This window comes from Mya arenaria, chromosome 7 (genome assembly GCF_026914265.1).
Source record: "Mya arenaria isolate MELC-2E11 chromosome 7, ASM2691426v1".
Lineage (NCBI taxonomy): Eukaryota > Metazoa > Mollusca > Bivalvia > Myida > Myidae > Mya > Mya arenaria.
The window spans coordinates 27,145,580-27,160,038 of NC_069128.1; the positions used below are offsets into that span (position 1 = coordinate 27,145,580).

The 14,459-nt window shown below is 37.3% G+C and overlaps 1 protein-coding gene across 4 annotated transcripts in view; it reads right to left on the reverse strand.

Annotated features, from left to right (window-relative positions):
• LOC128240019 (uncharacterized) overlaps window positions 1-14,459 on the reverse strand; it is a 63,537-nt gene that overhangs the window by 9,818 nt on the left and 39,260 nt on the right. For 3 of the 4 annotated variants that reach the window (XM_052956502.1, XM_052956499.1, XM_052956500.1), the window contains exons 5-11: window positions 12,434-12,548; window positions 10,280-10,446; window positions 9,488-9,547; window positions 8,900-8,996; window positions 7,805-7,909; window positions 5,122-5,208; window positions 3,315-3,362 (exon numbers count right to left, since the gene is read on the reverse strand). In XM_052956502.1, the coding sequence (XP_052812462.1) occupies window positions 3,315-3,362; window positions 5,122-5,208; window positions 7,805-7,909; window positions 8,900-8,996; window positions 9,488-9,547; window positions 10,280-10,446; window positions 12,434-12,548 (679 nt within the window). The remainder of the gene's footprint in view (window positions 1-3,314; window positions 3,363-5,121; window positions 5,209-7,804; window positions 7,910-8,899; window positions 8,997-9,487; window positions 9,548-10,279; window positions 10,447-12,433; window positions 12,549-14,459) is intronic. The other variant, XM_052956501.1, reaches the window with a different exon arrangement.

The following is a 14,459-nucleotide window of genomic DNA, read 5'->3' on the forward strand; positions in this document are numbered from 1 at the left end:
CGGTGAGCGTCGCCGCATAAACGTTTATGCGTTGAAAATCACCGCATAAACGAAAAAAAAACAACACGTTTATGCGGCGATGCTGTTATGCGGCGTTACAGAGCCTAGTAACCTTTTGCATTGTAGGAATGCATACAGGAATGGCGAGTTTATGTTATGAAGCCAGCTAGATGTGAAGTGAAATAAAATTCCCAATTTTGGCTTCCAATTTCGAATCATAATGGACTTTTCTTACAAATATAATTTCCGTTTACCTTTCATGATGTTTTTTTTTCTGCATAATGCAAAGTTTCACGGCCACTAAATTTTATTTTATTTCCTTCATGTGTGTATCAATTATTTGACCAACTAGTCAAAAATAAGTAAAATACCATCTTCATGTTTAAGTATTTAAAATGGTGCTTTATGCAAGGATCGTTATGCGACCTAAATGCAGTGATATATATGCCGCATACTGTTATGCGGCGGCGTGGTGCCTCCATGTCGCACTGTTTACGGCACTGTTTCAGAACTCTTCATATTTCAAAAGTAAATCTATCCCTTTCTGTCGTTATACAACTTACAGTCAGATTTTCATTCATGGCCATATTTTTTGCACCTTTCATTGTGATGGCCAAAGGCGTCACTATATAGCATTGCTATTATAATAATACATTTATTAATAGAATATTTGATAATTATATAAATAGACTGAAAAAGCAATAAACAGAAGGCATAAAAATAATACTGAATAGCTTAAATAAGGCAATTAACTCATTTTTGAAGAATTGTCATACCAGAGTACGTGTGGTCGTGCATGGTACGAGATCTGTCTCCTCTCTTCTGTCTTTCCCACTGGCTCTTAGAGCCACCATCGTACATGTGTATGTGGTCGCACATGTTTCGAGATCTATCTCTTTTTTTTGCTCCTCTCTTTCTTCTCTCCCCTTTCTCTCCTCTCTTTCTTCTCTCCCCTTTCTCTCATCTCTTTCTCTCCTCTCATTCTTCTCTCCCCTTTCTCTCATCTCTTTCTTCTCTCCCCTTTCTCTCCTCTCTTTCTTATCTACCCTTTCACTCCTCTCTCTCTTTCTCTCTCTCACCCTCTTATCTCCCCTTTCTCTTCTATCTTTCTCCCCTCTTTTTCTCCTCTTTCTCTCCTCTCTCTCCCCCTCTTCTCTCTTTCTTCTCTCCTCTCCCCCTCTTCTCTCTTTCTTCCCTTCCCTTTCTCCCCCTCTCTCTCCCCCCTCTTCCGTCCCTTTTCTCTCCTCTCTTTTTCCCCTCCCTTTCTTCCCTCCCTTCTCCCCTCCCCTTCTCTCCCCCCTCTTTCTTATCTTCCCTTACTTTCTTCCCTTTTCTCCATTATAAATATATATTACAATATCTTTAATCATATAGATTCAATAGTGTAGAAGCGCGTAACATCTTTTTTTATACAAACTAATGCCAGACGGATGGCGTAAAACGACACTTCGAATATGGACAGAATCAAGCAGATGAAGAGTTTAGACTGTCAATAATTTAAAGCTGCACCCTCATAGATTGAACGTTTTGACAACTTTTTTTATTTTTTTTGTCTTGAACGAGCAAATTTTTGCGTTATCTGCAAACCAATGATAAAAGACTTTTGACAAAAGATCAGATCGCAGCTTTTCATATTTCCGTCCCAAAAATGATGTTTTATGCATTTTTATTAAACCGTTACTAACGGTTTAAGCCATAAAACATTAAATTTGGAATGGAAATATGAAAATCTACGATCTGATCTTTTGTCAGCAGTCTTTCATCATGGTTAGCAGATATTTACGCAAAAAAAAATCAAAGTCCAAGACAAAAAATAAAAAAAAAGTTGTCAAAGCAGTAAATCTGTGAGAGTGCAGCTTTAACGTCTCAAATCTAGTTCGTCACAACTTAAGTAAATTTCAATTAAAAATTTACCGCGTCTCTTTTACTATATAACCGCCATAATGAAATGACAATTCTTCTTTTAGCGGGGAGTTCTGAGGTACTTATCAAAATGACTCTTCTTATACGTGTTATAGCACACTTACAACGATTAGGATAAACAATCGACGCATTTTAATTGTTATTTTAGTGTTACATAGATATACAAGATTTGGGATGAACATTGGTTCTTAAAATTTACAGAATGAACCAGTAAGCATTTTCTTAATGTGCCGATCTATATCCAAAACTGGCGATCTGCACCCGGAAAACGATGATAATACCCTTCGTTGACCAAAACAAGGTATCGGATGAGAATTACACGAAAGAGAACGGTATGAAATCGTGGTTTTGAGTGAATCAGTAAGCCTAGGGAGAGTGCATTGTTTGCACGAGATATTTTAATACGGACATGCTGTTCATCTAAAACAAGGGTCATCAATAACCATTCGGTGCTCAATGTCGTTTCATATATAACCGTTTTAACATGTTGAAATCATTGTTTATAATCATCGAATCGAGGATGTTTTATACCCCAAACAATGTATCAGTGAACCTGGACCCACCTGACATTACTGCCCTTGAATACATCGTGCTGGTGCTTTAAAAGAATATCTTGTCGCTGTCTCAGCTGAGTTTAATCCGTTAGAAAACATAGCACACACTGGTTTCCCAGTTTATAGAGAGTATATCTGGCGTATGAAAGTCACGTGATTAGTCCAGGCCCCAACATCAAGAACATACTTAAGTCAAATCTCGATCTCAATCTCAAATCATTTTTCCACATTACCGTATGACATTATTAAAAATAACTAATGTTTTACTATTTTTAAAAGCACATTCTCACATGCATTGTGTTGATTAAAATTATTGTTCAATATTCTAAAAACAATTATTTCTACAGCACAAAATTCACTTGTAAAACTCAAAAATAATAAATTGGACTCAAGTACAGTTTTGCTCTCATTTTTTTTTCTATTAAATATTGTACATTTTTTTAATCAACAAAATGAATGAGATAATGCGATTTTTAAAAAGGTAAAACATTTACAATTTTGAATCATATGATGCTGTTTTTTTGATAAAAGAGTTGAGACTGAGATTGAGATTTGACTTGAGTAATTTCGTGATATTGGCCCCAGATACTTGTACTGACGCTATTTTTAAATTAACTGGTATTACGAGGTAGACACAATCAGTAAGTTTCGAATATTGGAAAAATACGCTAAATATGCGAAAGATACATGAGTCGTTAGCGATGTGATACATCAGTAAGTAAACGATATCAAGGTTTTGACCCTTTTTTTTCTTGGAACTGTATCATTTGGTGTCTAGTCCCTTAAACGGTTTACATGAACGTAAAAAAACTAGTTGACCTGAATTCCGAATCATACCTCTGCTGTTGCAACACGCTTCTTGGAGTACCCTTAGTTTCTGCACAACTGCAATGTAAGAGATATTAGGGAGTCGTTGCATTTCGAAAGTTTATACATGTATGCCAAATGGAAATGATTGACAATAGTTTAAGCTAAACCGCATTTCGAAAATTTGTATGACAAATTGAAATGAATACCAATTGTTCAGGGAACACCGCTTTCCAAAAGTTAAAGATGCACTCTTACTCCCTAATAAGATTTACCACAATTAATACAATTGTTTTAATATACAACAAAGGATGAATAAATGTCAAAAACAATGGTTCTTATGAAGGATAGCGATTTTTAATTTGAAAGAAATGTGCAGAAAACACGATATTTCTATCTTATCAGACGATAGTAGATCACAGTAATTCTTTTAGCACTCACCAGTCATTTAATATTTGTGCGTTCTCAGCTATTAAAAACACGGATACAATCTTGTTATCAGTAATTGATGTTTCCCATAAATGCATTTAAAAAAAGTAGTTTTTTTATCACTCAAAATGTATGTTTGTTATACATTTAAATGTATTTATTTTGAATAAGAGTGTCACTTTAATATGATTAACTTAAATGAACGACAATAGTTAAGGGTAAACCGTAAGGTGCATTTCGAAGTCTATATGGCAAATCAATATGAATGACAACTATATATGAATACTTTTCTTGAAAATTAGATCCATCTTTTTTACTAGTATTACATTTCAAACGTTTTATCATGAATACAAACATATAAATAAATCAAGCTTATTTATTATTTACGCGCAGAAGTTAGTTGAGGTGTACTTAATTGTTTCTACATACGCCGGGGTTTTACCGGTAAAACGACGATACTAGTTAAGTATAATGGAATACCAGCACATGATCCTGACGTTAGATGATATGTTTTACACAGGAATAAATGAAAATAGCATAAGCAGTATCTTTGTCCTTCTGTCACTCCAAAGTTGCCATCATTCTTACATTGTAATCACAGGAAAGTATGACGTTTGTTTCCTGCTTACGTCATATCGATTTCTAAGACCTATATTCTTTGAGGTAGGGACATTGGTCTTGCACGCAACATACCGCCCTAACGTAATGAACAAATGTCAATTTATCTTAAAATCCCCCTGTCCATGTCACATTTGCAGCCCGGAAACGACCAGCTATGGAACGGTTTTGGGTCTTACACGCGTCACATCGTATGCATGTACCAAACACATGTGCCAAGCAGTTTTAAAATCTCTCTTTGCATGACAAAGTTAAAGCCCGGACACGACCAACTACACTGTTTATCCATTTATGCAGCTACCAATGATTATAAGCCTATATGTGTGACCTTGATCTCTGAGGTATGGACGTGGGCCTTAGACGCAACACTTCGTCTTTATGTAACGAACACATGTGCCATGTACTCTGTTAAATTTCTACCTGCATGACAAATTAACATCTTGGACACGACCAAATAGCAACATTCCATAGTGATTAAACAGCGTGGCCTTGGAGTTTCAGGTAGACTTGTGGGACTTGTGCGCGACGTGTTGTCTTCATGCACTGCGCACATGTGCCAAGTAATTTCAAAACCCTTCCTGCATGACATAGGTGCAGACCGGACACGGGAAACCGAACGGCCGGAGGAACGGACAGACGATGCGATTTCAATTGGACCATCTGCGGGGGCATCAAAATCATAGAAACATAGCCCATTAAAAAAGCTTTCATGTTTTACTAAATCATATCCAGCACTTACATGTTGCATATAAAAGGTTCATTTGAACTGAACATAACTATTTTAACTTACCAACTATGATGAGAACGACAATGGCCGTTAAACACGTCATCATGATGACGCCAAATATCACAAAGGTCCCGAAGGATTCGGTATCGTCTGCAACGGAGCAAAATTAATAAAAAAAACCTTCAGTTGACATTACAGTCGAACCCCGTTGGCTCGAACTCACTTGACTCGAATTCCTCGTTGGCTCGAACTAGATGTGAATGACCGATTTCTTTAAAATTTCCGCTTGGTTTGAATTTAACGAGCCTCGATGTATTTTGGCTGGTCCCTGAGAGTTCGAACAAACGGGGTTTGACAGTAGTCAGTCTTTTACATATTGGTGTGAGCGTGCTTGCTGAATCGGAACTATTCATGCTTTACTAAATATCGTTCATTAAAGATGCACTCTTACTCCCAAATAAGATGTACCACAATTAATACAGTTGTTTTCATTTACCGGAAAAAGATCAATAAATATCGAAAACAATTGTTCTTATGAAGAAAGAAATGTGCAGCCTGAAAGAAATGTGCAGCCAACATGGTAATTCTACCTTTTGAGACGATAGTTGATCCACCAGTCATTTAATATTTGTGCGTTTTCAACTATTACATACACGGTTACGATCTTGTTAGGCCAAAAAAAATTTGTTTGTTTAGGGTAACCTTCCCAAAATTTCTAGGTAGGGTAGATAGGCATTTTTTAAAAATTATTTTTATTATTTTTTTTTCAAAATCTGTCCCAAGTTCAGAGTGTTTTCTTGCACATGACAGTCTTTCCTACATTACTGTCATTGCCTGACTTTGTTTTATCATATAAACAATAATTCTGATTAAAATCTGCATTTATCCGCCCTTCGTAACTCTCTATTCGCTAACGAATATTGTTTTTGCTCAGAAACGGAAAAAAAATAGTTAGGGTCGGCGCATTTTTATAGGTAGGGTCGGGTTACCCGAAACTGACATTTTTTTAGGCCTTATCAGTTGTTAATATTTCCCATAAATGCATTATTCTGTAAGTAATTCAAGATGTCATACCCAAACTATATGTTTGTTATACATGCATAAGTATTGATTTTAAACAAGAGTTCCACTTTAAGAATTGAAATATAAACATGTTCATAAAACACTTATTAAATTTCATTACGTCATTTAAAGAGGTTTATACTCATATATGACCAAGTTTGTTTAGTAACTTTCTCAAATGTATTATCAAGTCCATACTTAATGTTATATTTCAAATCATGCAACTACATTTACCTCTGTTTTATGGCATTCAGTATTAGAGTGACAGTAAACTAACGATTTAGTTATTCTTATCTAAAAGGGTGAGTGTGTTCATCAAAGATGTTGTGGGCTCGATTCCTACCAGAACTTTCTCATGGCCTCTAACAATGGACACTAGTCCCACTTATGGCCTCATAATCGATAAATTACTATAAAATAATCTAACATGGACAGAGAGAGACCGGAGTTGTTCAACTGTTCAATAAAACATTCTTAAACATTTGAATAATGCTAACTTTCGCTGAAATGTTGACAAATTCCACCACAAATTGCCTACTATAATAAAGTGAGTTTTATACATTTTCAAGTGCCAACCATCGCGCAGTGGACTCCGAATTTAGGCCGAGTGGACAAAGGATCGAATCCTTCCCCGACGGAATAGTTATCGTTCACTTTTTTTCTAATTGTCTTTTACATATTTAAAAAAACAACATTTTATAACTATTCCATTGATACGTTTTTCAAACGTTTCAGAAATAGTTAACATCTGCATCAAAACTACAGTTAATTCGCCATTTATTTTTTTACCATTTGTGTTAAACATTTCTAATACTATAGACATTAAACACATCACACATAGTATAATACATTATATAGCCGATTGTTCAGAACTTTGTTTCTTTTCTTGACGTTGTTAACTATTTATATTGGGCTATTTTATGATGTTCTCCCATATTTGAATACAACAAATACAGCTATAACAGTTTTACGCAATTTTCATACAGTCGAACCCCGTTGGCTCGAACTCGCTTGGCTCGATTTTCTCGTTGGCTCGAACTGGTTGTAAAAGACAGATTTGTTTCTAATAAATGTAATAGTTCCCACTTGGCTCGAACTTCCTGAGGCTCGAGGTATTTTCGCCGGTCCCTGTGAGGTCGAGCACACGGGATTCGACTTCTGTAGCACACAAGTGATTCCAAAAAACTTCATGAGAAGTAACGACTTTAAAGTCAATAAAGATCCACTCTTACTCCCAAATAAGATGAACCACAATTAATACAATTGTTTTAATATACAAAAAAGGATGAATAAATATCATAAACAACGGTTGGTATGATGGGTACCAAGTTTAAGTTGAAAGAAAAGTGCAGAAACCCGTGCGGCATTTCTACCTTATGAGACGAAAGTAGATCATAGAAAAAAATATTAGAACTCGCCAACAATTTTTTTTTTTTTGAATATTCAGCTATTAAACACACGTTTACAATCTTGTTATCAGTAAATAATAATTTCCATAAATGCATTATTTAGTCAGTAGTTTAAGGTTTATCACTCAAAATGTATGTTTGTTATACATGTGTATGTATTGATTTTAAATATGAGTGTCACTTTAAAGTTAACAATGATATCGTAAACAACGTTGGTAGCTGTTAACACAGTTCTGAACAATCGACTTTATAACATAGGACATACAAACACATACTCTCACAACGTCGACCGTGATACGGATGTATGCACGTGCAATTGTAGCGAGCCTCTACAACCGTGCAGGAGCCCCCATACAAACAGGGGCTCGGGTCACATGGATCTGTGCAGACCAGAGCACAAGTAATATCAAAATTTCCGTATGCCTATAGAACCAGGGGGTCTAACGTAGGTTATATTCGCGGAAGCTTAAGTGAAGGAAATGTTAGGTGCGGAACAAAATGGCGGTTTTTGTTAAATTATTTTGGTGTTTTCGGAGGACAGTTTGATTTTGTAAGTAAGTTTATATTAATTCTATCGCAATATAAACACGCCTATCCGGAGGCCACACGTGTTTTTAACTTATGTTTCTAGAGGCCTTAAACAAAAAGTTATTGAATGTTTAAGATGAACGATTGCATGTTTATAAAGTGAAAATACAAGATTGCCTGACTTGAAACTGTGTGTTTAGTCAAAGTGTACATTTTTTGTACCTATCTTAACTAGACGTTCTGTGACATCATGAGTTCCTGCATTGATATAAAGAGTGATCATTTTATGAGCAGATAAATGAATTCCTAGAATAGTATACTTCTGATAGGTAATTTTGCATAACAAATACTCGAGACGCTCTTATTGGGTAACACAGTCATTGCCTTTTGTTATAAATACCAAGATGTCTTACAGCTCATGTCTTTAATACACTTTCACTGCTTCACGTTTTTCTGATTCCCCATCGAACAAAAACTGCATAAAACTTCCACGCCAGACATAAAAGGTGTTTAAACATAAAAACAATGGCCGTATAGTGCTCATGTTAAAGACACAAGCCGTCGAAAAGAAAATGATGCACAAACTCAATATAAAATTGCTAAAATAGTTACAAGAATGGATTCACTTAGACTGAAAACCGGTCATTTTGAGGTTGCAATTTTTCATTAAGCAAAAGCTTTCTGTTGACATTCAACAAAGAAAACAGCTCAAACGGAAACACTTGAATTACCTTAATTGGAAAAATCAAGCCTTTAAACCTGCCCATAAACAAAATTGCAAAGGAAATCACACACATAAAACACAATATTTTTTATTCTAGATTGTTTGTATATCAACTTACCCTGCGGGTCGGGTTTTGATGTCACGTGATCACAAAATATTCTGACGTCACTGTATAAAGTGCAGTAGAAGTCTCGCTTTAGTTCTCTATATGAGACCTAAAAAGGAATAGGGTAAATCAATTAAGTTTCATCATCGATGCTAAGCATGTTGCAAACATAATGAATTTGAAATGCATCCAACGAAATCCAACACCAATGTGGATGTTCAATAACCAATAAAGACTGAACTTGCAATATCATAATACTGCAACGTTCATTACTAAATGATAAACAGTCCAACTATTACAATGCAACTATACGATGTGCTTATGGTGCACTTTTCTTTTTTAAGTTATGCTTTTATTATAATTAATCTCAAATTTGGTACTGAAAGTACGGACATTGGTATATTTAAGAAATATAACATACCACAAGGGGTCATATGACATTATAAGGAGAGACCAGTCAGCCCCCGAAGGTATATATGGACCGAGGCGTCATAAAACTGGATTTTTTAATAATATACAGTAATATACGGACCGATTTACTTTATATATACAAAGAAGGGATGCGTTTCTGTAAATATTGTAGTATATACACTGACATACCTCAAGCCTTCCAACACCATTGTATTTGTCGTTAAAATGAAATGATATGCTTGAATTGGTCTGAAAAAAGAATGGAATAAAATAATGAGATATAAATTACAGGGACAAATTCTATGGTCTGCGTTTGAAACATCTTGCATGAAATTGTAAAAGTCCAGGGCATTTAAAGACCAAAAAGAATGGTTTGGTTACGGTAAGGGTTAGGTTTTTTTCTGTTTTATTCTTATTATGCTTCACGTTAGAACGATATTGTCATCATTGGAGAATGGTGTTAAAGTAATCTGTATAAATATTTATAAATATATACGACATGTTAAAACACACACTTGAAAAAAACAACACTGACTATAAAACGGTAAGGTCAACGCCTGTATTCTGCACTTGACGGGTTTACATGAGCACTCTTAAGCAGATTTAGGTTTTCGACTAATATTATAAGAATCATCTATGGTCCCTCATATAAGATAGGTTTATCCCAAGCGTAAACGAGGTTTACCGAGTTTCCGCAGAACACACTGCGCGATGGTTTGGATGAAACTACATAATGTATCTTACACAAGCGGCCATGGCATATGTTTTTTCTCCCACCTCAGTAAAACAAAATAAATATATATATATGTTTTACTTACGGCAACTTTTGTAATATTTGCCCGTGGGCAAGATAAGGATATCCGCTATGGCCAAATATATGGATCTACTTTCTGGGGAGAGTGAACTATCATTCAAACAGGGCTCTTAACCAGCCGCCATTTCAAGATAAACTGCATCTGAACATATATTTAAGATACTTACAACTGACCAGTGTTTAAGTGTAGTTCGACCTTTGCCTAATGGTGAAAATGTTACGCGTAATACTCGTGCCGACGGCTTGAGATGAAATGTTCCATTTTTCGAGCACAGGTAGGATGGGTTGAACATTATGTCACTAGGCTGGCATCCCTCTTTGCAAGTGTTGATGTCTGCAATTATCGCATACAATTGAAAACCCGTACAATGCAATCGTATAGTCTTTATTACCAACTCTTTAATCGTACAAATAGCAACATATCTGAGAAGCGTTGGCCTTCAGCTGTTCATTTTCACAATTCATGCTTAATAAATGAAATAAACGTGCTTTATGATCAATAAGCCTTTTAACCAAATGCATCGGAATATAAACATAAGTAATTTCTTTCTAATGTAATAACATTCTATTTACTAGATAACATTGCATACTTTAGCGCACTCATAATAGTTCATTGGAAAGTACAGGGATAAATCCAAGTTAAGCGATTATCCCTCAAAACGGTGGGAATAAAACTCCCCCTTTGGCATCAAAAATATGCTTCAGTCACACTTGGGGATGTGACGGTGTCAAACCATAATGCAGTCACTATAGGGCGCGGGCAGACCTTTATAAATTCAACATCAACCACATGGATAAATCCTAGTAGCCATTTTTTTAAGAGACTATAAGTTTCTTCAATGGCCGAGAGTGTAAAATAGGTTCATTCCGACCCGAGCGTATGGTATTTTGGGGAAACGAGGTTTACACGATCTTACACGAGCGGCTATGGTAGATGCTTTTTCTCCCACCTCAGTTAAACAAAATTAATTAAAAGAGTATTTTTTTGCTGGAACTCTTTTGTGCTAAGTGAAAATAATTGCGTATGGATATGCGATAATTCGTGGCTGTAATGGATATGCGCGCAGTGATTCAGATTATGTTAGTAGTCAAATCGGTCTTTAAATAGTTCTAAGGAGAGTGAAGCATTATTTCTTGAAAGGTGCGTAAAAACTGTTTTATGGTGACATTTAAAGAGAGAAATAATGAGCGTTCTAAATATTGCCACAAGACAAGATTTCCATGATGCTTCAGGCGGCAGTCTTCAACAAGGGAGGTAATTACAATGTGGTGACCATTAAAAAGGAGTTCCACACGGGCTTTTTATCTTCGCCCGTGGGCAAGATAAGAATTTCTAGCATGGTTTAATTATTGGATCTACTTATCTGAGGTGAGAGACATAAAGTTTACGGCCTATCATACACTACGTGATATACACAAGGTTCAACGCCTAACAGGCACTACTAATGCACCCGTTAATTGTAGCCACGCCCCCTCCCCCCAGGTCCGGGAGTATACCGGGACAGCCGGGTAAATGGGCCGTGTTTTTACCTTTCAGGTGGCCCCTCAGTGCCGGTCAAATGCAGTTGTATTGTCTTTGCGCCAAATATAGTAGGGAATGGGCCTTACCTAGGGTCCATGGGGTGCGGGGGCATTTGGCGGGGATTTTACCAGCAGTTCGCCCCGGCAGGTTGGGGGTTCTACCCGGGCTTGGCTGGACCGAAAGTCAAAGTCCCCGCTATTCCCCGGAACAGGAGGGGCGTGGTTACAATTGATTGGTGCATAAGCGAGAGACACACTACGGCACAAAAACCCAACGCAGATGGACTATCCACTTATCATCATTTGTATATTATTACACAATGGGAAATCTTATATTTAGTTTTCTAAGGATATATTGACTATATCATATCCACTCGTAATAGGCAAATACTTTTATTATCCGTAAGTTACGATGATGATTCTTAGCTTGAAATCAAATGCAAGCCATCGTTTCTTCATATGCAAACCGGTCTAAGCCTAATTTAAGAATAAGTGTTGATAAAACAATTAAAAATAGCTCATTACAATGCAAGCAACAAAAATAACTCACAACCTACCATCTGTTGATGAGGACAATTTTAACTAGTTTTAAAGTAATTCATTTTATTATGTTTGTTGTATCGTCTGTCATTTAGTGTCCACTATGCCGTAATTATTGTGGCTGTGATTATCATGGTTCAATTTAATTTGATTGTCCCTGTAGTTTTCATTTAACCAAATGTTTGGAAAAGTGGCTTTGTGAATACAGTTTCTGATACCAACAAATTCCCAGCCCCACTCCCTTGCAACACCGAAGGTACCTTTGTCAGCAACATCCAATGTTGAACTGGCAACTGTGTTGTATTCGTCTCCGACAGCCTTGACATTGATGGCAATATGGAGATGATCGGGGACTGATATTGGCAGCCAGCAATTCTAGGGAAGTAAGAAAAAAGTCTTCGTAAACGAGTCGAGGATATTCAAGCCTACATTGATTTTCACTTTATTTTATACAATGTTTTGACGTGGTTATACAATTATAGTATATCATATTTTCAAGATTATTATTATATTATATATTTTTCAAAGACCTCTTCCTTTCGGAGAGACCATGATACGTCTCCAGTAAAGATCATACCAATGACCTCTGTGTCAAATGGCGGACTCCTATACCACTAGACCACTCTTATTCTGGTGGGACCCGAACGCACGTCCTCCGTGTATAGAGGCGGACACCTATACCATAACACCACTCTCACTCCGGTGGGACTCGAACCCACGAACTCTGAATAGGGAGGCGGATACCTTAGCTACAAAATCCACTCTCACTCCGATGGGGCTCAAACCCACGACCGCAGGGTAGAAATTCGGACACCCTACCACAAAATCCACTCCCAGTCTGGTGGAACTAGAACCCACAACCTCTTGGTATAGATGCGGAAATCTATACCACTAAACCACTCTCACTCTGGTGGAACTAGAACCCACAACCTCTTGGTATAGATGCGGAAATCTATATCACTAAACCACTCTCACTCTGGTGGAACTAGAACCCACGACCTCTTGGTATAGATGCGGAAATCTATACCACTAAACCACTCTCACTCTGGTGGAACTAGAACCCACGACCTCTTGGTATAGATGCGGAAATCTATATCACTAAACCACTCTCACTCTGGTGGAACTAGAACCCACGACCTCTTGGTATAGATGCGGAAATCTATATCACTAAACCACTCTCACTCTGGTGGAACTAGAACCCACAACCTCTTGGTATAGATGCGGAAATCTATACCACTAAACCACTCTCACTCTGGTGGAACTAGAACCCACAACCTCTTGGTATAGATGCGGAAATCTATACCACTAAACCATTCTCACTCTGGTGGAACTAGAACCCACAACCTCTTGGTATAGATGCGGAAATCTATACCACTAAACCACTCTCACTCTGGTGGAACTAGAACCCACAACCTCTTGGTATAGATGCGGAAATCTATACCACTAAACCACTCTCACTCTGGTGGAACTAGAACCCACGACCTCTTGGTATAGATGCGGAAATCTATACCACTAAACCACTCTCACTCTGGTGGAACTAGAACCCACAACCTCTTGGTATAGATGCGGAAATCTATACCACTAAACCATTCTCACTCTGGTGGAACTAGAACCCACAACCTCTTGGTATAGATGCGGAAATCTATACCACTAAACCACTCTCACTCTGGTGGAACTAGAACCCACGACCTCTTGGTATAGATGCGGAAATCTTTACCACTAAACCACTCTCACTCTGGTGGAACTAGAACCCACGACCTCTTGGTATAGATGCGGAAATCTATACCACTAAACCACTCTCACTCTGGTGGAACTAGAACCCACAACCTCTTGGTATAGATGCGGAAATCTTTACCACTAAACCACTCTCACTCTGGTGGAACTAGAACCCACAACCTCTTGGTATAGATGCGGAAATCTATACCACAAAACCATTCTCATTCTGGTGGAACTAGAACCCACAACCTCTTGGTATAGATGCGGAAATCTATACCACTAAACCACTCTCACTCTGGTGGAACTAGAACCCACAACCTCTTGGTATAGATGCGGAAATCTATACCACAAAACCATTCTCATTCTGGTGGAACTAGAACCCACAACCTCTTGGTATAGATGCGGAAATCTATACCACTAAACCACTCTCACTCTGGTGGAACTAGAACCCACGATCTCTTGGTATAGATGCGGAAATCTTTACCACTAAACCACTCTCGCTCCGGTGGAACTAGAACCCACAACCTCTTGGTATAGATGCGGAAATCTATACCACTAAACCACTCTCAC